Raw genomic sequence first — 23574 nt, 5'->3', positions numbered from 1 at the left:
ATTCTGGCCTCGTGCAAGCCTTAGGGCAGGGGTAGTCAAACTGCGGCCCTCCAGATGTCCATGGACTACAATTCCCAGGAGCCCCTGCCAGCATTCGCTGGCAGGGGCTTCTGGGAATTGTAGTCCATGGACATCTGGAGGGCCGCAGTTTGACTACCCCTGCCTTAGGGGATCCAATTTCACTCAAATCCAAATTCATCTTTCCGCAAAGTATCGTTCCTTGTGCTAGGCTGACCAGCCCTCCCTCTGTGGAGGTCCAGACAACACGCAAGAAGGAAGCGGTGCCGTCTTCCCTCGAGGCCATCCGATGTGGCGGCACACCCACATTTGTCGCCAGAGAGACAGAAGGAGCCCAATTTGGCCTCTTGCCAACCCTACCTGCCTGCCATATGCAATCCCAGATGCACACCTGTTGGCTGTATTTGCATACCACATTTTTTGTTTGTTTGTTTGTTTTAAGCTTTTTCAAAATGCTTCTTGCGAGGAATGACTCTGGGGACTACCGTTTGTACGCTTCCCTCAAATCGCAAAACAGAAGTGAATGTGGTGTTTTGTGCGATAGCTTGCAGATATGGATCTGCCTTTATTTTTTTAGTCCCTGCCTACCCCAGAGGGTCTCACGGGCCACATACATTATTAAAGCCATATAAGGTTAAAAAAGCAAATAAAATGCTAATATTAAAACATGTCGCTACCACCGTACCACTAAAACAGCCCCAAACATGTGGATTACCTTCCAAAGGCCAGCCTAAACAATAAGGCCTTGCACGCCCTACGGAAACTACGCAAGTCCGGCAGAGCACGGGCCTCATCTGAGAGTGCATTCCACAGGGAAGGGGCAACAACTGAGGGGGGCCCTTCCCCTGCTGACAGCTAACTGAGCTAACCTGGGGCCAGGCACCTGCAAGAGGCCCCTAGATCAAGTCCAAAGAGCACGGGGGGGGGGGGTTGTAATGGAAGAGCTGGTCCCATAAGCAAGGTTTATATTCCTCATCTAGTGGTCTCAATGTATGGGACTAAGCAAGAGAGATATGCACCTTGACTTGGGTGGCCCAAGCCAGCCCGATCTAGACACAGAGGCAAATAATCTGTGTCTCGGTTTGTTGTTGGTCTTGAAACCCCTATGGGGTTGCCTCAAATGGGCTGTGAATTGACAGTCCCTTCCAACACCTGCCCAGAGGAGTTCACAATATCTGCCTTCTTCTGGGACACAGAACAGCAGCTCTAATGAATGAGCCCCAAAACCGACAAGCATTTGTGTGCGTTCTCCAAGGAAGGATGAAAGCCTCCATGCTGCCACTGTGCCATGAGCCACAGGACTCACTGCGTTCCTCAGAATGGACAGATCTTCTTTTCAGAATTCTGGGCTCCAGGGCGCTCTCTCTGTCCCCCACACACATGCACAGCATGTCCTTTCCTTTATTCCATTCTGGTATTTATCTGTAACAAGAAGGCTCCACATTCCTCCAATGCAACCGGAATCTGCTTATAACCCAGAAAACTGATGCATTGCAGAAATTAAAAGTTACAGCTAAGAAAACCGCCCACCCAAACAAAAAAAGGGTGAATATTCATGCTGTTTTTAAATTCTATGAACAGCCTCGGGATCCTATCCAATCCTCCACCTTTCAGAAACAGCCAAAGCGATCTAACTTCCGTAAACATGCACGGCTTTATAAGGGACCCGTAAAATCTGGAGGTCTAAGCCTCTGTTCCCAGTGAAGACGTGCAGGTATTTTACTAACGAGACAGCACCGAGGGCCTCACAAGCCACGGAAGTAGATTCCACTATGAAATACCAAATGCGGTCTCTCACCCTTTTCCCACTACCAGGGCAGGACACTGTCACATCCTCTCAACTGGCAATATGGCTTAAGGCAAAAAGACCTGGTGGCGCAAACAAAGTCAGTGGAAGCAATTTCATCAGGCTATTCACGAGATTCCAGAGGGACCGATTCCTCTGAGACATGATGCAACAAAACCTCCTTTCAGGAGCGACTGAGGTCAGAACAATATTGTGTGCTAGACGCCGCCATTCTCTGCCCCTTCACACCCAAGGTGAGTTGTTCAAAGGGACAGCAGTGACAGCCGCTGCAGCACGCTTGGCTACACTGTGGGGTTTGACTTGGGGGGGCACCACGAACCCCTATTAAACAGTTTCTCACTGGGTAGCTGGGCCCTGGTGTGCAAGCTGCTATTTTGCAGAGTGTGCGTGGTCTGGTAGAGTTCATCAGATTGGTTGTCTAGCTGACAGTCAAAAAGGAGGACAACTGGGTAACAAGCTTAAAGATTTACCAGGCAAACGGTAATCACAGAGACAAGTCTGCCAGTGATTACACCCAACTGAGGGTAGGCTAGACAATTATAGAAGATGGAGAAGAGCTGGTCTTATAATACCGCTTTTCATTACCTGAAGGAATCTCAGAATGGCTTACAGACGTCTTTCCCTTCCTCTCCCCACAACAGACACCCTGTGAGGTAGGTGGGGCTGAAAGAGCCTGAGAGAACTGCTCCACAAGAACAGCCCGAAGAGAACAGTGACTAGCCCAAGGTCACCCAGCTGGCTGCATGGTCAGGAGTGGGAAATCAAGCCCAGTTCTCTAGAGTCTGTCACTCTTAACCACTACACCACGCTGGCCTCAGTGACACAGCATGTGTCCATGTCCAGCTTGGTGTAGTGGGTAGGAGTGCAGACTTTTAATCTGGTGAGCCGGGTTTGATTCTGTGCTCCCCCACAAGCAGCCAGCTGGGTGACCTTGGGCTCACCCACAGCACTAATAAAGCTGTTCTCACCGAGCAGTAATATCAAGGCTCTCTCAGCATCACCCACCTCACAGGGTGTCTGTTGTGGGGAGAGGAAAGGTGACTGTAAGCCGCTTTGAGACTCCTTCGGGTAGAGAAAAGCGGCATATAAGAACCAACTCTTAATATTGGGGCTCTCTCAGCCTCCCCCACCTCACAGGGTGTCTGTTGTGGGGAGAGGAAAGGGAAGGTGACTGTAAGCCACTTTGAGACTCTTGATAGAGAAAAGCGGCATATAAGAACCAACTCATTATTATTATTGTTTTTTTTCTTTCTTTTCTATACTTAGGATTCTACGTAAGTGAGGAGGCGACTGAGACCCCATTTGGAGCTCCCTGGAAGACCCGGGGAGGACATGAATATAACAAGTGTCAGATTCCCAACGTTCCCACCCCCCTACTGGCCATCTGGAGAGCACATTCTCCCCACTCACGGACCCAGAAGCCGTCCCCCAGGGCAGGAAGGCCCAATATGCAGGGTTCATTATCTCTCCTACAACAAGAAGCTACTTCTCCACTCGTTTTGCTTCCATAGTGGAGTCTTGGAGATGTCAAAAATTTGTGGGCAAGCCGAATGAAAAGGAAGAGAAAGACATGGACATTTCTGTCAGACGACCAGGAAGCAAGATGGATCCCGAAGCATGTAAGACAAGCAAAGTCGTCTGGCTCGCTTCCAGCCTTGCAGTTCTACGAAACCTGTTTACCCTCCTTCCCATGTCGTAATTTAAGGCTTCAGTAGAGATGGCCCACTCGTTTCCAAGCATTTTGCCCCTCCCCAGCTTTTATGTTTCAAGGGCAGGGGTAGTCAAACTGCGGCCCTCCAGATGTCCATGGACTACAATTCCCTGGAGCCCCCTGCCAGCGAATGCTGGCAGGGGACTCCTGGGAATTGTAGTCCATGGACATCTGGAGGGCCGCAGTTTGACTACCCCTGTTCAAGGGAAACCAAGACTTTCGGGATGTTAAATTCCCCTCACACAAACACCCGCCCAAGCTTCAGGCGCCACGTTAGCAGATCCACCTTGCAGCAACTGCTCGTATTTTTGGTGCCATTTCCCTGTGATCACACCAAGTCTTATTTTCAACTGTCCTGAGGATACCCCCCCCCCCAACAGCGGCTTAACACAAATCTCGGCTTCTCAGCCCGGAGGGGCCCAGGTTCTCACGCCGTCACGCATGGAGATGGTGCTGGACCTGGGCTTGCGCTGCTCTGATTGAAGCAACAGGTGGGAAACCCTTTGCAGAGTTCAGTGTGTCAGAGAGAAAAGATCCCAGCCGAACACTCGCCCCCAACATTCAATTTTTTAATTTTTATTTTGCACAGAGACGCTTTCCAGCATGCGGCCGTCTCCTGGATCCCTAAAGCAATCCGTGTCCAGACATCGGTTTAGCAACTCATCTGCCGCTTGTGGGAATTAGGCCACAGAGAACGGATGAGTTGAACAAAAGGATGGGCCTGTGTCTCCTGCCGAGCCAGTTGTCATGGCAGCGGGAGCCTGAGGAAGGCCTGATTGGAAATTCTAGGTTTGTAGACGGAAGCAGCCAGTCTGGGAAGGGAAACCCAGTCGCTAGGCAACCCATGGGAGTCACAAACCAGAAGGCTGCGGCATGATGTGCGTTTCTGAGGGAGGGCAGCAGGCTAAGACCCTGACGCTTTGACTGTATAACTCCAGAGCCCCCTCATGGAACAGCTTGCCAGAAAACAAATGGCTTGCGGAAAGGCTGGGGCCAGGCCACGAGGAGACTGGACTAAAGCCACAAGCCGATCAGTTCCTCACAATCCTGCCCTAAGGACTCTGCTGCGAAAAAGGAGATGCTTTGAGGGAAGCCCTCCACACACCCAGCAAGCAAAACCATGCTGAGACGGCCCAGATCCTCCACCATGTCTGGTGGGAAAGCTCTCTTCAACCATATGCTCTTACCCAGGGAGCAAGTTCTCAAAGATTCTGCGCTCCTGTTTCTGCAGACAGCAATATCGGCTGCTTGTGAAGGCCTGTGTGGGTTTCCACCTCCCTTCCACACACACACTACTGAGATACGGGGTCCAGCTAGCCTCCAGTTGGGTCCTGGAGATAATCAGTTCGCCTGGGGGCAATTGGCTGCTTTGGTGGACTCTATGGCATTATCAGCTCACTATAATGGACTCACTCCCTGTCCCTGAAGCCTGTCCTCCCCAAACGCCACCCCAGACCACCCCAAATGTTCAGGGATTTCCCAATCCAGAATTGGCAACGCTAGGTACAGCACTAGTACAGACCAACACGAGCAGAAGGGGAAACACGCAGGAGAACTAAATATTCACACATAGGTTTCAATATTGCACTGCAAGTACAACTGAACGCTAGCAGTTCTGCATATGCACAAACAGAAAATATAGAGCACGAAAGTCTCACAAGTCCTTCCTCTAGGCAACTCTCTAAAAGTTTGGGAAGGAGGAACTATCAAGAGCCATAAATGTTACGGTATCGACACAACGAGCCTGCAAAACTGATTTCCCCCGGCTGCAGTGCCACGCTGCTTGTGCCGTACGGTACGGAGCTTTGTCCAAAAGTAAGGATGGCGTTCAGAACCCTCGTTGAGAGATTTGAAAGAGACAGCTTGTTTTTTTGCCCATACCTTCATTTTCTTGGCGTGAAGCTTCTCCTCCTTCAGGTGCTCTCGGAGAATCTCCCGATGATTCACTTCCTGCTCCTGGGCAAACTCACCAAGGGTGTACCTGCGGACGGAGTTGTGGCGCTGGGCCATGCCCAGGGAGCTGCCCCCTTGGCTGGGCACGCTGGTAAATCCCTGACGCCTTGCAAAATAGTACACGGTCACCTGGTCAAAGCGCACGTTCTTCCTGCGCAGTTGCTTCTGCCTTTTCAAGATGGAAGTGGCTGAGGTGCGAGAGAACAGTGGGTATAAAAGAAGTAAGCAACTGTCTTTGTTCAGCCAAGACCCCTTCCCCTCGGTCTGTCCTGGGTGGCCACCGATTCCCAGTCCTCGCCCAAAGCATGCTTCCCACATCGCTCCTCAAACTTCAGCTAAACTAAGCCACAGTGAAACTAAGAAAATGTACACACACCAATTGGAATACCAGAAATGAGACCTGAATTTTAAACACATGCACCCACACAACCACCACAGAATTTTAAACAGATCCCCCTAAATACCGTCCTGTTAAATGGGTTCTCCCATAATAGCTAACAGCCCAGAGTTTATCAATCTATCACAACCATTTTTCGGTATATTTAATGTCCTATAAGGGAAGAAAAGATGAAAAATGGCCAGTCAAGAAACTGTGGCCCATGATTCTGCTGGCTGAGAACCAGTTTGGTGTAGTGGTTAGGAGTGCGGACTTCTAATCTGACATGCCGGGTTCGATTCTGCGCTCCCCCACATGCAACCAGCTGGGTGACCTTGGGCTAGCCACAGCACTGATAAAACTGTTCTGACCGAGCAGGAATATCAGGGCTCTCTCAGCCTCACCCACCTCACAGGGTGTCTGTTGTGGGGAGAGGAAAGGGCAGTAATATCAGGGCTCTCTCAGCCTCCCCTCCCTCACAGGGTGTCTGTTGTGGGGAGAGGAAAGGGAAGGCAGGAATATCAGGGCTCTCTCAGCCTCCCCTCCCTCACAGGGTGTCTGTTGTGGGGAGAGGACAGGGAAGGCAGGAATATCAGGGCTCTCTCAGCCTCCCCTCCCTCACAGGGTGTCTGTTGTGGGGAGAGGACAGGGAAGGCAGGAATATCAGGGCTCTCTCAGCCTCCCCTCCCTCACAGGGTGTCTGTTGTGGGGAGAGGAAAGGGAAGGCAGGAATATCAGAGCTCTCTCAGCCTCCCCTCCCTCACAGGGTGTCTGTTGTGGGGAGAGGAAAGGGAAGGCAGGAATATCAGAGCTCTCTCAGCCTCCCCTCCCTCACAGGGTGTCTGTTGTGGGGAGAGGAAAGGGAAGGCAGTAATATCAGGGCTCTCTCAGCCTCACCTCCCTCACAGGGTGCCTGTGAGGCGATTGTAAGCCACTTTGAGCCTCCTTTGGGTAGAGAAAAGCGGCATATAAGAAAAGCGGCATATCAGCTTCTTCTCCTTCTGAATACTGTACTGACAAATCCTCGGTTCATTTGGTAAAGGAATAAACATCATGCAAAAAGGCAGTTCACTCTGTGAATGCATCTTCTCTCAGGATAAACCAGAGATAGTTAAAACCTGCGGTACATTCCTAGACGTCAGAACTTCCAGCCCCATAAGGTCCCAAATCCAAGAGTCAACACTACTTATGTGTTTGCGAGTTACGCAAAATGCTCTGATCGCAGCCCTTACACAGGCAAGAGTTCCTTTCTGCAAGAGGGACTGCTACTAAATCACAGGTACAAAGTTTGAAAAAGTAATATAGATGATGCCACCCGTGGGAAAAGGATCTTCTAGACAAATGATCCTGTCCAGAAGCAGACCCCCTGAACTTCAAATGCGCCACCTGCCCTGGACTTTAAACTGTTTGTTGCAGTGGGTCTGCTATTCAAGATGGAAAAAGCTTTAGGAAGAAGAAGAGCTGGCTCTTCTATGCCACTTCTCTCTATCAGAAGGAGTCTCAAAGTGGCTGACAATCACCTTCCCTTTCCTCTCCCCACAACAGACACCCTGCGAGGGAGGTGAGGCTGAGAGAGCCCTGATATTACTACTCGAAAAGAACAGCTCGATCAGTGCTGTGACTGGCCCAAGGTCACTCAGCCGGCTGCTTGTGCAGGAGCAAGCGGGGAATCAATGCCGGCTCGCCAGATTAGCAGTCGGCACTCCTAACCACTCCATCAAACTCCTAAATGGGAGGCCTGCAAGTATCCGCCATTGAGACAGGTGAAGTCTACTGCGAATACAGGTGGAAGCTGTACGCTGATATCCCGAGCAGAGCATCACGCATGGCCAAGGTCCCCCGTGTCGAGGCCGCTTACGTATGAAGCCGGTGGAGCTGGGAGGGTTGATGCTGTCGCAGCTGTCGGCGCTGTCGCTGTTGGAGATTTCATCATCGGAGTTGGAGACGGGCGAACCCACGTCCACCTCATCGAACTTCCTCTTGAGGCTGGCGCTTGTGATGGCATCCATTGGTCTCTGGCTCGCATGGAGAGCCAAAGAGCAGAAAGGGGACTAGTGTCAACGGAAGATCTTCACCCCCAGGCTTGTCGATGGGATTTACCAGGTGCCTAGAAATGGACAACAAGCGGAGGACATTGAGGAGACGGAGAAAGAGGGGGAAAAACAGCCACACCTGGAAAGCAATGCGGCGTTATGGACTCCGTCTAGGGACCGTGCTTTTGGCCCTGGCCTTCCGCTGCTCCCCCTTCACCTTCTCAGCCCTGAATTAAAGCTCAGTCCTGTGCCGTATGAAGTTCCCAAGTTTCCTTCCTCTTTTCATGCAACTGTCTATACTCTTATCAAGCAGCTCACCCGCCCGCCTGCAACTTCCGGCCGCCCAGAAAGCAGCCAGCGCTCTGGAAAGCTAGGCATGAGAAAGCAACCCCTCCGTCTGCATGGCCCACACACAGCCCCCCATGTGCACATGGAGGAGAGGTAGGACAGATTCAGAAGCTGGCGCTGACTCTTCTCCCTTGCAAGCCCCGCCCCGCCCACTCTATATCAGCAGTTCTCAACCTTTTTGGTGCTGCAACCTCAACTTTGGCAGTGACGTGCACCGGCAGGCAGCGGCTGTAGGTTGTGCAGGCACACAACAATCAAGGCAGCCAGTGCCATGGCTCCGCTGCCTCTGCCCACCTCGGCCAGCAACGGGCCGACCCTGCAGAAGGGACCAAGTGACCCCAAGGTTGAGAACCACTGCTCTATATATTCAGGGGCGGTTGAGGTAGGGAGTGATAACCTCATGTGCTCGGAGGTACTCTGGTCCTTTCTATATCTTACAGAGACAGAGATATTGTATGGTGCATTTGGGGGTGGTGTGCAAGGAATACAGCAGTCATCTGACTCTTTTGGTTGTCGGCAATTGTGAACATGGCTTTCCGTGAGCAGTGCCACTCGACTAATCTAAAAGTGCAATCTCTTTGCTCCTTGTCTGAAAGGAATAAACCAGTAAATGATGGATCACAAAAAAATCTGGGAAAAAGCGGGGGGGGGGGGGCAAACTATATAAAGTCCCATTGCTTCCAGCACTAAATTCTTCCCTGTTTTTGTTTGTTTTTTTTAGCTATAAGCAGAATTCTAGACCCCCTGCTCACAAACCGTTCTTATAGAAGGGCCTAAAGAGTCTGAGGACACCAACTGCTGTCCTATTCCTGCACATGTTTACATGCCAGACATGCGCAATATGCATTAGCTGACTCCCAGTGATTAAATGGCCTTGCTTTTTGGGCACTGAGCAGACACCAGTAGAACAAGAGTCAAGTGAACGTAAAATTACTCAAGACGACAAAATGGAGATCCTGAACAAACCAAGTCTTTGGCTTTGACAAGAGTGGAAACCAAAAGGGAGATTGCAACAGCTGCATTGCACAATCCACAAAGGAATACACTTGTTTGTGCCAATTACGACAGTGGAGCCATTACACAATACCTACATCTTTTCAAGTGTGTGGCGGCAATGGAATGCCACCTGTCTGTCAAAACTATACAGGCATGCACGAGACTTCTTGTGACGGTTGGCTGGGGTCTCAAATCAGGCTGGAGGCCCCCTGCTCCCCCCCGCCCCCCCTCAGAATTCCACCAACATGCTCTGGACCTGTTTGTATTGTGGCATTGTTGTATTGTCTATATTATTTATTCTGTTACATTGTTATATGGTTACAACCATTAGTTATTATTGTAAAATTACGCACATGTTCATGGATTGTTTTATATATTGTTGTTTGTTCTTATGTAAACCGCCCTGAGCCTCCGGGGAGGGCGGTATATAAATATATAATAAATAAATAAATAAATAATCCTGCCAATCTACTGCAGTCCCATCCTCATCTCCCAGCACCAAGAGACTAGGCTAAATCTTGACGTCCAAATCACAGCATTCCTTCCAAAAGGCTTAAATGCACCGAACCAATGGGATGAACTGGGTCAGCACGAAATCAGTGTAGAGAAAGTATATCCAGCTTTCCTGCTACTGGCCTAAATGGTCTTCACATGTATGGTGCTAGGTGGCAAGCTCCCCAGGGCGCTGCCACCCTCAGCTGTCTTGCTCGCCCCTTTAAGGAATAATGCAATCAGATCGTGCCGAGTAGTCAATGAAGTTATTTATTTATTTTCTACACCACAGTTTTACAGCCATGCGCCCTTCTCTCCCGTCATACCACTGCTTGTCACACACATCCCTCATGCTCCTTTCCTGCCTTTTTATCTCTCTACCTATGTCTCACCCCCTCTTCTTAAACTGCTGTGCCCACCCCCTGCTTCAGATTGCCTTCTTCCTGGGCATCGCCAGCTTCCCCTACCGCTTCTGCAAGTAAGTATTCTCCTTCTCTTTCAGGTTTGTGGCAGCTCACTTGCCTCTCCCTGGGAGATTCGGGGCATGTAGGTAGACTCCTGCTTCTCCCCTCTCCCTTCTATGGGCACACTGAGGCTTGGCGTCCCCTCTATGCCATGTTTCTTCGGGTTACTGCAGCCCCAGGCAAGCCTCTTTCCTGCCTGACTCAACTACCTGTCCCCCTGTCTCTCCTTCTTCCCCCAGTCCCCTTTCCTCCCAAGCCCCCCTGCTGCACGGCTCACTACGCGACTCAGTCCCACCTCCATCTGCCTTCCCCATCGCCCCGCTCTTTCCCCCTCTTGGTTCCAGTTGGTCCCCACCATGTCGACCACAGAAGATCTTTCCTCTGTTGTCTTCACCCTCCGCAGCCTGGTGGCGTCTGTTCCCCTCCCCGTCAGCGGCTCCCATGTCCCCGGGACACTCAGAGTCACGGGGCTCCTGAGTCATGCCTGAGCCTGCAAGTCGAGGTTTATACCGGGGCCTCCCACTGGCCCGGGGGGTCTGCCACATCCATGCCCAGATACCCCTCCCCCCTTGGGGGTCAATCATCTGGGCCAATGTTTTCAAACATTTGGGAGAGGAAGTCCGCATTTGTATTCTGCCGCCCCAGCTGATGGACTATCTGAAATGAGAAAGGAGTAAAGGTCATATACCACCTCATGATATGGACATTGCTGTCCTCTGGCTTGGCCATCCACTTTAGTGGTTCATGATTAAGGAAAACGAAGTATCAGCATTAGAAATGGATGGCCCCAATGGCCCAGTGAATCACCAAGGCTTCCCACTTAATCATGGAATAGCGGGTCTCTGGGGGAAGGGGGTGAGTTTCTGGCTTATGAATGATATAGGTTTCTATATTCCTCTTCTCTTTTGTGACAGGAAAGCTCCTACGCAGAACCAGGAAGTGTCCAGGTACACAATGAATGGTTCAAAGCCCAGGTTGTGTAACACGGCCCTGTAAGACAAACTGCAGTGGACTCTTTCTGGAGTCTATTGCACTCGCCTGGATTGTTTTTGTCAATGTATCGGTCAGTAGGCTTACTGGGGTGGAAAAATGTGGGATGAACCACTGATAATACCTGACAAACCCGAGAAACTGTTTCAGCTGTTTGGTCCTTGGCTGTTCGCACATCTCTAATTTTACGACTTTCTCCAGTACCGGTCTCAGTTGCCCATTACCGATGAGAAATCCCAGATACTGGAGGTTATGGAGTTGGCTTCTCTTTGGATTCACCATGAGTCCCACAACCTTTAGTACTTGCAACAACCTGGGCCAAGTGTTCCAGGTGCATAAGCTAATCTTAACTACAAAATATTATATTATGTATATAATCAAACACAACTGGGCACAGGTCTGGAGGGCCCTGATTGTTGGATGGTGGCTGCAACACCATGCAGTCCGAATGGCATGACTCTAAACTGGAATGGCACGATAATTATGGCAAAGGCCTTTATTTCTTTGCCTTCTTCCTTGAGAGAGAGAACTGCCAATATACTTTTGTGAGATTGAGGACCGATATAAATTGGGCTTTCCCCAGTTGGCTCACCAAATGTTCGGCTATAGGCAGGGGGTAGTTGTCGAACTGAGCCTTCTGGTTCACCACCTGGAAATCTACACAAAACTTCACTGACCCATCTGGTTTCAGCATCATCACACTAGGGCTCCTCCATGCCCTAACAGAGGGCTCAATGACACCCCAGGTTTAGCATCTCTTTCACCTTCTGTACTATGGACCATTTTTTAAACAGAATGGAGCACCACGGCATCTTTACCACGTCCACTGGGTTGATTCTAATCTCATACTGTTACCAGATGAGTCCTTCTAAGGTTCTTGGAAAATAATGCTGGAAAACTTCCGATTACCTGGGTGACCACGACACACTGTGCAGGTGTCAAGGCATCATCCATTAGGGGCATACACCCCTATTCCTCTGTGCTGTCCTGCCATAGGGGTACCCCCCTTCCGGTATGGCTTGTGAACTGACCTCTAAGGCACACTCTGCCCTTTCTCTCTCATGCCAGGCCTTGAGATAGTTGACATGAATACATCTTGCCTTGAACCGCCTGCCGGTTGCTTTTCAAAGATTATGAGTCCCCAGATTTTTGCTGGGGCCCAATCCAGGGGGGTGGTTCCCTCCGCCTCTCCCTGCATTCCAGGTTGGGTTAGGTCTGAGTCCCTCCTTTCCAGCCTCTCAGTGTTCTGCTGCCAGATATGCTTCTACCAACTCTGATGCCTGGACCAGGGTGGCTGCCTTCTGGAAGATTATCCAATGAACGCACTCCCAGGTAGGATTTGGAAGAGCTGTTCTAGTACCACTTTCCCCACTATTTTCCACTCTCCTTCCATCAGGGGGGTCAACCCATCAGTGGCCGCATCCTTGAGCTTGTTCACCACCACCCTTGGTCTGCTTCCCAGCTGGAAGGTCAGGGCTCTAAACTTCTGCCAGAAGGGCTCAGGTGAGATCTCAAACCTGTCTAAAATTGCCTTCTTCAAGGTGTCATAATTAGCAGAGTACTCTTTTGCTAACTCTTTAAGTGCCACTTGAGCTATCCTGGTGAGATAAGGTCCAATGATAAATGACCATTGATCTTGTGGCCATCAGGCAGATTCAGCAGTCCTTTCAAAAGCATCTAGGAATGCCTCGACATCACCTTCAGTGCTCAACGTGGCTAGGGATGACCATAGTACCCTTCTTCCCAAAGGTCTGGTGGGGGCACCAGACCTCCTCTTCTGGCCCCACCTTGCACCCCATCAAACGTCCACCAGATGTTTTATATCAACCGCTCACGGGATGTGGTCTACTGGTACACGATCTTCCTACATACCTGCATCTGGATTTCGACCAACCATCTTCAGAACTGGGACCAGTCCATTTGTGGCCCCTCTGCCACCCTCTCTATCAAGGACCTGGTAGAGGACTTGTCTGACTCCTCTGAGGAACTCTCTACGATGCCAGGTGTGTCTTCAGCAACTCTGGAAGGGCAGCAGGTGGGGTGCCACCCTGGAGGGGTGGGTATGTGCGGCAGGGCTATCCTCTGGGGATCTGCAGTGCCCACATTCTCCACCAGTGTGGCACAAGGCAGCGGTCACAGACAGTGCCAGAACACCGATTTTGTACGGCAGGGCTACTGTGCACGGAGAATACTTGGAGAGCTGAAATCCTTACCATAAACACTCATCAAAAGAAATGCAAAGTCATTTTACCATTCCTTCCCTCCACGTCCCCTTTATGCTGCATGTGTGTGTGTATGTTTGCTTCTGAGATTATGTTCTGCTTTTTCCTTAAGAGGAGGGTGGTTAAAAAAAGATCAGGTGAATCTCACCTTGGCAGAAGCATGCAAACCCTTCAAAAACGAGGGCTTAAATTTCTCTCTCTGATCCAAATGGCTTGCTGGAAAAACACTCAACATCCAACACACACGTACACACGACGTGTGCAACAAACTCACAGGGTGGAGGCCAGGCTTGTCTCCCTCACCTGAATTGTTTTCTTGGTAGCCACAAGAACAGCAGCAGGTAGGCCCCAGAACACCTCTGGGCTCTTCAGTTGTCGTCCCTGCACTGGCCTAGGGCACAAAGACATCCAGACACAAACACTGCAACACTACTATTTTTCTCCTGGGCAAGCCACGTGGGCGGTGAATGCGGTCTGCGAGTCCTGATTTAGCAACAGGCCCTATTCTTAAAATACGCAGTCCTGCCATTCATTTGTCTGCAGCCTGGCTGTTGCCGGAAAGCACAGCTCTAAGCAAGAACAGGAGACTTAAGCCCATATTATTCCTTCCCTTTCGGGAGGCCAGGAGCCAGAGCCCCCCCCAAATGAGTTAAAGTTAAAAGATCAGGCCACCTTTCAGCACAGGGAGTTAACACTACTGGGAAAGCTGTGAATGGCTCTCCACAGGCTGCTCTTGAAAGAGTACAGCTGTTACCCAGGACTGATGCAGGCTCCTCCCCTGGGAGACTAGCTTCTGATTATCAGCTGAGACAGGAGCCTGTTTGAAAGCCGGGGGGGGGGGGGGAGGAGGGGGACGACTCCACAGTGATTAATTAGGATTTCTTGGTTGCCTTTCTGTAAAAGCTTCCATCCCACACAGCAAGCATTGGAATGTTGTGATAAAGAATCTGCCACCATATTGGCTCTGCCCACCTGATTTTAGTGGCCAAGAATGTGGGCGGAGGGAAGAAGGGGGAAATGGAGAAATGAGATGTTCTTCATCTTTGGGGTGTGGTTATAATTGAAACAGCCCTTCTGCACCACACCTCCGTTGGAAGCGCACAAATATTTAGATTGGTTTGGATTCATTCTCTAGGAAGAACAAATGCACTATGCAGGACACACCGATCTACCTTCCTTGGGAATTCCTGGTCCACATCATCCTGAAAGGGCCAGGCTGGAAAGAGACATCGAGCTCTTCCGGCCCTGGTCATGGCCTGGTGGAAAGCTCTGCTGAATGAGCCTTGCATGACCTTGAATGGTTCTGCAGGGCTTGCAAGATGGAGCTGTACTGCCAGGCCTGAAACAACATGTGAAACCCACTGGCCTCCCTGTCGGAATCTGCCAAATTAAGATGCCCAAAAGGGTTCACGTGACTGTTCCCCTCCTCTTTCCCATACGACGGAGGGAGCTGGACAAGTGGGCCAAATGTGTTTTTTAATTCTGTCTTAATGTTTTAAAACTTACCGAATTGAACTGAAACTTCTATTTTTTGCATACTATTTTACATCGTTGTACTTTTAATGTAACCCGCTCTTTGTCTCCAGAAAGAGGGCGAAAAATAAATGAAAATATAATTTAAAAGATTTTAAAACTGAGCATTACACCTAAACGCAGTCAAAAACCTGAACCCCAAAGCAGCTCACCTCCAGACACCTGAATGCCCAAACCCACCTAGTACTTCTACACCCGCTACGGTGCTGCCCCGTTTCTTTTCCTGTCTCCACTTTCATGCAACGAGACATTCATTGCGGAACAGTGGCCTCTACTCCACTGGGGCTGGGGGGGCGACAGAAGATCAGTAGGACCCTCCACTTGTGTGTCAGGGCTCAGGCGTCCAAGAGAGAAACAACTTCTTTAAAAGCCTCCCGGCGTCTTCCCCTGGGAAATGCTAATGGGGCGGGTGGACACAAGCAAAAGGAACGCTTTAGGAAAGAGGCAACTGCCATCCTCAAAGGACACACCAAGACAGATGACATGCTGAGGGGTCAGGAACGGGCGTGCAAGAAACTCCTGCGTTTTCCCAGTATGGCCTCTTACCAGTGACCGGTAAGCATCGGTCGGGCTCTTCACCTTCAAAGCAACTGGGAAAATGGTCCCAAAGGCAAAACATCACATAGTAAAGCCCTTTGGAGAGGCTGCAACCCAATCCTTGGGCATCACGGCTGGCCGAGTGTGAAGGAAGGGACCATCTTGCCCAAAGCGGAAGCCGCTGCATCGCAAGTTTATTTCGCAACTCCCCCGGCCACTGGCGCTGCCACCGGCGCCTCCTTCCTGCGTGCCGTGCATGCAGAGCCTCACCTTCCCTGGAACAAGCCTACGCTCCCGAGAGCCCACCACCCACCCAGACCAGCCCTGCCTGCGTCCCCTCTGCACTCGCCTGTTCCCTTCCAAGTCCTAGCAACCGTTCCCATGGCAACAAAGCCGAACAAATGGGCTTGAAAGAAACATGCCCGCCAGCTGTGGCAGGCGGCAAGAGGATCCTGGCTGCCGCGCAGCTGCGTTTCCTGGGGTGGGCAGAGGGTGCCGCCCTCTGACAAAACACCCCAAAGGACGTCCTCAGTCAGACCCAGCAGCCTCACTTCTGAATATTCAGCTTCTTTTAAATAAGGGATTTAAACCACCACCACCTTTCCCAAGCCTGAATGTAATCCCCCAACCCCTCAAAAAAAAGAAGAAAAAGAATTGATTCTTATATGCCACTTTTCTCTACCAGGTGTTTCAAAGCGGCTTACAATTGCATTCCCTCTCCTCTCCCCACAACAGACACCCTGTGGGGGAGGGGAGGCTGAGAGAGCCCCGAAATTACTGCTCGGTCAGAACAGCTCTATCAGGAGTGCGACTAACCCAAGGGGTCACCCAGCAGGCTGCACATGGGGGAGCAAGCGGGGAATCAAACCCGGCTCGCCAGATTGGAGGCCACCATTCTAAATCACAACACCAAGCTGGAGGAGATTTCTGCTGTTTCTTCTGCCCAGAGAAGGGAGCTGAGCAGACTGTAAGGATGATGTGCTCGGCGGCTCCCTAATTACCCGCTGCAACTTTCCCCACCCCACGCCCTGAGCACCACTCGACTTTTTAATACACACAGGAATCTGGACTGCCTTAATGTGGGACAGGAACTAGCCCTGTATCCAGTGCTGGCTCAGCCAGATCGCAAACCAGGGGCTGCTTAAAGGTAAAGGTATCCCCTGTGCAAGCACCGGGTCATGTCTGACCCTTGGGGTGACGCCCTCCAGCGTTTTCATGGCAGACTCTATATAGGGTGGTTTACCAGTGCCTTCCCCAGTCATGACCGTTTACCCTCCAGCAAGCTGGGTACTCATTTTACCGACCTCGGAAGGATGGAAGGCTGAGTCAACCTTGAGCCGGCTGCTGGGATTGAACACCCAGCCTCATGGGCAGAGCTTCAGACAGCATGCCTTCTGCCTTACCACTCTGCGCCACAAGAGGCTCTGATGACATTAGCAATACTCAAAAAAGCTTATGCTGGAACTATTATTTTAGTCTTTAAGGAACCACTGGATTTGTTTCATCAAAAGAGTAGGAGAGTCCTAAGGCCTATATTAGCCTTTCTCAACTTTTTCACCGTTGAGAAACCCCTGAAACCCCGTTGAGAAACCCCTGAAGTAGCACAATAAAATCAGAGTCCAGTGGCACCTTTAAGACCAACAAAGATTTATTCAAGGCGTGAGCCTTGAATAAATCTTTGTTGGTCTTAAAGGTGCTACTGGACTCTGATATAATCCCTGGAGACACCCCCTCCCCAAGGCCCACCATGACGTTGGGATCTGTACCAAGGGGAATCCACACATGTGCAGAAACAACTTCACTTGTTAAAATAACCACAAAAGAAAAAAAATCTGCTGAGAACTGGCTACGTTAAGAAGGCCAAGAATTTTAAAAGAAGTTGACTGTGAAAGGGGAAATATTCAGAATTCTGAAGAGGTGAGATTTGGAGGGGAGGGGGGGGGGAGAAGGTGCAATATTCAAACTACTTCCCACCTTCCCTCCCCCCCTTACACACACAAACACAACTTCCTTCTAGGCGGCTGCCAATTTAAACCTGAATACCAATGAGGAAAGGGGGGTAAGCTTGCTTAAAAGAAAGATGGAACGACTCCTCTTTGAGTAGATATCGTAGGCCTTTCTTTGCAGTATCTTCCTCCCTGAAGCTCAGAATAGAAATTATTCTGCCCAAAGGATGTGTGCTGCAAACATCTGATGACATTAATGGTAAAGGTATCCCCTGTGCAAGCACTGAGTCATGTCTGACCCTTGGGGTGACGCCCTCCAGCGTTTTCATGGCAGACTCAATACGGGGTGGTTTGCCAGTGCCTTCCCCAGTCATTACTGTTTTACCCCCCAGCAAGCCGGATACTCATTTTACCGACCTCGGAAGGATGGAAGGCTGAGTCAACCTTGAGCCGGCTGCTGGGATCGAACTCCCAGCCTCATGGGCAGACAGCTTCAGACAGCATTTCGGCTGCCTTACCACTCTGCGCCACAAGAGGGTCTTTTTAGGTGCTGCTTACAGAAGGGTAAAAGGACATGTCGCATTTTGGCAACAGTCGAGGCTTCGCTCCTTCCAACGTTATTTGGGACTCAGATTCAAAACACTGCACATCTGGCCATCTGGGCTTCCCCACTGCACTCTGCCAAACGCTTATAAGCAGGGGTAGTCAAACTGCGGCCCTCCAAATGTCCATGGACTACAATTCCCATGAGCCCCTGCCAGCAAATGCTGGCAGGGGCTCATGGGAATTGTAGTCCATGGACATTTGGAGGGCCGCAGTTTCATTAGCCCTGGCATATAGCATCCCTCTGCATGATCGGTAATCCATTTCCCAAATGTTTCCTTCCTACCATAGTAAAAAACAGGTGGGAAGAAAGACAGCACCCGTGCAGCTATGAGCTTTAAGGAAGCCACCCACTTTGCAGGATGAAAAACTAGTTACAGTACTTAATTCTTAAAAAAAAAAAAAAAGGCTATCACACTTAGCTCTGTTTGTTCCTCCAGCCTCAGCGGGTGACCTCCTTTCAGCAAGACTCATTAAAACCTGGCCTGAAAGTAATTTGGAACAGAGAGGTACATTGGTCCCCTCTGAGGTCTCCTGCACATTGCTCTGTGCTGGGATGAAGCCTCTGCGGGATTAGCTTTCAAAGGCTGACGACCATCTGGCCTACTAGAAGCCTTGTTAAAGTATGCGGCTTTTGGAGAAAGGGAGGAAGAAAAGCCGAAGCATAATATAAAACCTTGCATGTCCTGCAGTTCTCATTCGCGGTCGACTGAGACTTCGATTTCCTCATCTTGTCAAAAACGGCTTTTCTGGCGTGGTGCCGAAGGGAACTTGGAGAAGGATTGCGGTGGGAACCCCCCACTGCTGATTCAGAGAAAGCCACAATTCAGTTCCGAAGGTCTAGTGCAGGGGTAGTCAAACTGGGGTAGTCAAACTGCAGGGGTAGTCAAACTGCAAGGGGCTCATGGGAATTGTAGTCCATGGACATCTGGAGGGCCGCAGTTTGACTACCCCTGGTCTAGTGCATGAAGGTCTCATGCATTTCTCCGCTCACTGCTAGATGGATATGTTTCCTTGCTGGCAAGTGATCGGCAGCTTATCGAGCAAGCAGAAGGGTTGTCACTGAGCTCCTTAAGAGGTCAAGGAGCACCCCGCCTGCTGCCGTTTCCTCAGCAGGTCTAAAACAAAGCATCACCTTGGGACGGGGATTGAAAGCTCATTGGTAAAGCATCCAGTTTGTGCGCAAGTCCCAGGTTCAATCGCTGGCATCTCCTGTTATTCAGAGATGCAAAAGGACTGGATCCCAGAGAAAAGCCTGCAGGCAGTGAAGACTGACCTTGACAGACCAGCTGTCTGACTCCACTTCAGGCAGCTTTGCTTATTGGTTCGATTTATAGCCCGCTTTTCTCCAATATCTGTGACGCAGGCGAGGCGGGGCTGAAACCATACGTGGCCCAAGGTCACCAGCAAACTTCTGTGGCAGAATAAGGATTTGAGTATAAGAAGGACGGTCTAATAATTAAACCAAACAGAGAGAAACAGACCTATCCACTGGCAATATGATAAATAAAGAAAAATGTCCTATTTCACATAATACTATACGAGCCTGTGGCCAGTATTATACTATTAATATATATATATATATATATATATATAAGGTAAAGTATGATAGGAATCAACAGTATATATTTTAGACTTAAGGTTAATAATGATTAATATACTACTTGTAGTAGACTTGCATGTTTAAATTTTTAATACTTATTGATAAGTATTCTGAAGACTCAGAGGTAGGGGGTCTCTTTACTTATTGCATTTATTGTTATAATTTCTTTTGATATTGTAATAATAATTCTTATTTAATGTTCAGCACTTGTCACTGATGAAAGAACTGAAAACGGAGATTACCTGGATTCCGTTTTGACAGATGTCCTAAAGAATAAACAAGGAAAACCACAAAAATAGGACATTTTTCTTTATTTATCATATTGCCAGTGGATAGGTCTGGTTCTCTGTTTAGAACAAGGATTTGAACCCAGATCCTAGAAGGAAACGCTAACCACTTCAACAACACGCCGGCTCCCAACATGGCATTAAGGCAGTCTATATTGTACATAGTGAAAGAACGTTAATCTTTCGCTTTAACTCGAAAAGATCAATACGGAGAGAATAGCTCCCAGTTTGTGATGGAGTCCTCTTGACCGCAGAACTAACCAGAAAGCGGTTTTGAACAGCAAGGTGAGAAAGGCTTAAAGGGAGAGCCTCACCTGTTCCTCATTACGGAAAGGAATTCCAAATATCTGTAGGGCAAATCCAGTGGTGCCTGGAAAGAGCTGGTGGCAAAGACATAACTGAGCAGGGGGAGATCCAAAAAAGAAAATAATAATAACACCAGCAGGCCATACACAAAGGAGGCCAGAAGAAAGAGAAAGGATGGGGGGGGGGGGAATGCTTCGTCCTTCAGAGAAGTTAATTTGATTGGAGGAGGAGGCAGCAAGGAATCTGAAAGGCAGAGGTCAGAGAAGGGAGGGCAACTCCCAGAGGAGAAGGTCAGACAGCAGAACTTGAAGAGCATTTTCTCCCCCCCCCACACACACACACATACCCGTCTGTAGGAAGAGAAAGGTCTATATTCACCACAGGAAGTGGGACAAAGAGAGATTAATTTCCCTCACTAGATCCACAGGACTGAAAGATCTCACACCAGACGCATTTGTCCACTGCAGCCAAACCCAACAGACGTCCAGGGGCACTGTAAAGACGAACAGCACTTATTTCAGCATGAGCAGTTATGTATGACCACCTAAGCCATTCAAGTCCCTGACAAAGAATCACACCGGATTTGTGATGCCAGGTCTCCCTGGTCGACTCCCCTCCCCTGCCCTGCTCTCTCCTTTTATAATCTTCTGAATATTAGGGAAATTATTTCCTTTCCGCTGCATCTGAAGCAGTGAACTTTGACTCTCAAAAGCTCAGGCTGGAATAAGTGTTGTTAGTCTCTGAGGTGGCCCCCTGGGCTTTTGTTTTGACATGAAACTATGTGGGCATTGCTAGATCTCCTATCTTGGAGGAAATAAGGGTCTCGGGGCACCTGAAGGACTCCGAAAATTCTATTCCAGGACATATTTTTAGAGATGGGCCAAGGGAAACTTACGCTTGAATAAAACGTTTTAGCCTTCAAGGCAGCCTTTGTCGACTTTTTTTACCATTGAGAAACCCCTGGAACATTTTTTTCAGCTTTCGAGAAGCCTCAGAAGTGGTGTGATCCTGCAGAAGATGGTTGGGAAGGATCACTGGCCATTTGGGGATGAGGATGAGGCAGGTAAACATGACCGTATATGGTCATATCACAAATGTTTAACAATATATATGTAAGGTAAAGGTATCCCCTGTGCAAGCACCGTGTCATGTCTGACCCTTGGGGTGACGCCCTCTAGCGTTTCCATGGCAGACTCAATACAGGGTGGTTTGCCAGTGCCTTCCCCAGTCATTACCGTTTACCCCCCAGCAAGCAAGCTGGGTTCTCATTTTACCGACCTCAGAAGGATGGAAGGCTGAGTCAACCTTGAGCCGGCTGCTGGGATTGAACTCCCAGCCTCATGGGCAGAGCTTTCAGACTGCATGTCTGCTGCCTTACCACTCTGCGCCACAAGAGGCTCTTAATATATATATAACTTCCACCCATTCAGGAAACCCTTCTAGAGTCGTCACAAGGTTGCACAAAACCCGGGTTGAAAAAACCTGCTTTACGGTATCCCAAGTCTGCGGTATATTATTGTATTATTGCCTGGACCGACTGAGATGGCTGCCCCTGTCCTTCCCCATCCTTTCCAGATCCTTCTGTGCTTCAGACACTTTACGATTCTCCTCTCATCCACCCTCGCAGCAACACCATGCCACTGGCTCTCGTCCACCAAGCACTGAATGACCTTTCATAGCAGAGCAGCTATGGACTTGGACTCAGCCCTAACAACTGCCCTGCATCCACGGACAGCGTGCTGGCTCAGTGTCGCTACTTTCTGGATTTGGTACCTTGCTTCCGCTTGTGCACCTCTTTGTTCGCTGCAGAGCAGGTGTTCCTCTGGGCAAGAGTCACGTCCGCTCGGGCAAGCCCGACATCTTTCGAAAAAGCCAAGAAATGCCTAAGCAGGAGAGGAATGTGCTCCGTGGCAGAGAGGCACAACGGGAAACAAAATTCAGGTGGGTAGCCGGGTCGGTCTGAGACAACAGAACAAACTCTGTGTCCTGGGCGACACAAAGGTTTCTGCTCAAATTTAAACTTTGTTAAAGGAGCTCAAACTTTGTTCAGCTACAAACAAGGTTTAAGATCCAAGCAAGAGCCATGCTTTGGAGCCGTGGGACTTCCCTGCCAGTTCTGTGCGCCCACAATCCCGGCATTATGCAAGCCTTAAGACTCACCCCCGCCCCCCCCCCCCCCCCGCTCCAGGAAGCAAGACGAGACTGCCAGCTTGATAGAATTAGGCTGCCAAGGAAAAATGGCCGCATTGTTAATGATCCTATTGTCTGGAGAACAGCTGCTGGCCCAGTGAAGGTTAAGAATCCACCATAGCAGGCTGTCCCACCTGTGAGAGAGGCCGGCACGTAGCCGAGCGCGAGAGCTGTGGAATATTTAAGCAGTCATGCTAGAAGCGGCTAGATCTGCGAGAAATGCAAGCTCCCACCTTGGCCAGAGTGGCAGCCATACACATGAGAAACTAAAGGACTCTTTTCTCCCTCTGCAGAGCACTGAGAATCATAGAGTTGGAAGGGATCTCATGGGTCATCTAGTCCAACCCCCTGCACTATATGCAGGACACTCACATCCCAATCGCTCATCCACTGTCACCTGCCACCTGCTTGAGCCGTCACAAAATCAGCCTCTCCGTCAGATGGCTATCCAGCTTCTGGTTATAAATTTCCAAAGATGGAGAACCCACCACCTCCCGAGGAAGCCTGTTCCACTGAGAAACCGCTCTGTCAGGAACTTCTTCCGGATGTTTTCTCCAAAGCAGCTGGGGCCCAGCCAAAGTTAGACTTGTGCCTTATATAAAAGGTGGTTTTACAAGCCATTTCTGTCTAGTGCTCTGGGGGGCAAAGCGGACTGGGTTAAAACACAGAGAGGCGGGTAGGTGCATGAGCATGGAAACGGCTGCAACATACCCATGAAAAATTATGAAGCTTTCGGACAAAATCCTGATGCTTAATAAAGGTTACTAGTTAGTTGGAGGAGCAAAGTCTGAGCCCAGTGGTAAGACTGGGATTAACACAAAGCCATTTGCTGACTAGGATTGCAGTGCAATAGGCTTCAGCCTATGCACCTAGCAGTGTTTACCTCCTGCATACGACTGTGTATAATGTCCGACCTGCTTACAGCTCTGGCTCCCCACTGATGGGTGACCCTACAGATGCCATTTTTGAAAAGCCACACCTGAACCAGCAGGCTGCTGTGCCCCTGGCCCCAACGTCCTGGGCACCATCTTGTTCATGGTGCTGAAGTCACGGGAATCCTTCGGTGTGGCAAAAGGTTATGTATGAGGTACGACGGAAGCCGTGCACAAACGAAAAGGAATCGCGTGCTTAACTGAGCAAGTAAAATGAGGCCGGCCAC

General features: G+C 49.8%; 1 protein-coding gene across 2 annotated transcripts in view; it reads right to left on the bottom strand.

The window, feature by feature from the left end:
- Nucleotides 1-23574, bottom strand: part of CSRNP2 (cysteine and serine rich nuclear protein 2) — a 54009-nt gene that overhangs the window by 10658 nt on the left and 19777 nt on the right. For both annotated transcript variants that reach the window (XR_013229584.1, XM_077328926.1), the window contains 2 exons: nt 7724-7972; nt 5418-5677 (listed from right to left, as the gene is read on the bottom strand). Coding sequence is in view for 1 of the 2 variants with exons in the window: in XM_077328926.1 (XP_077185041.1) it covers nt 5418-5677; nt 7724-7874 (411 nt within the window). In the remaining variant the exon portion in view is untranslated. The remainder of the gene's footprint in view (nt 1-5417; nt 5678-7723; nt 7973-23574) is intronic.

Source organism: Paroedura picta, chromosome 3 (genome assembly GCF_049243985.1).
Source record: "Paroedura picta isolate Pp20150507F chromosome 3, Ppicta_v3.0, whole genome shotgun sequence".
In the NCBI taxonomy this organism is placed as follows: domain Eukaryota; kingdom Metazoa; phylum Chordata; class Lepidosauria; order Squamata; family Gekkonidae; genus Paroedura; species Paroedura picta.
Note: the sequence above shows the minus strand (reverse complement) of the source record. Positions and strands in the feature narration are given on the sequence as shown.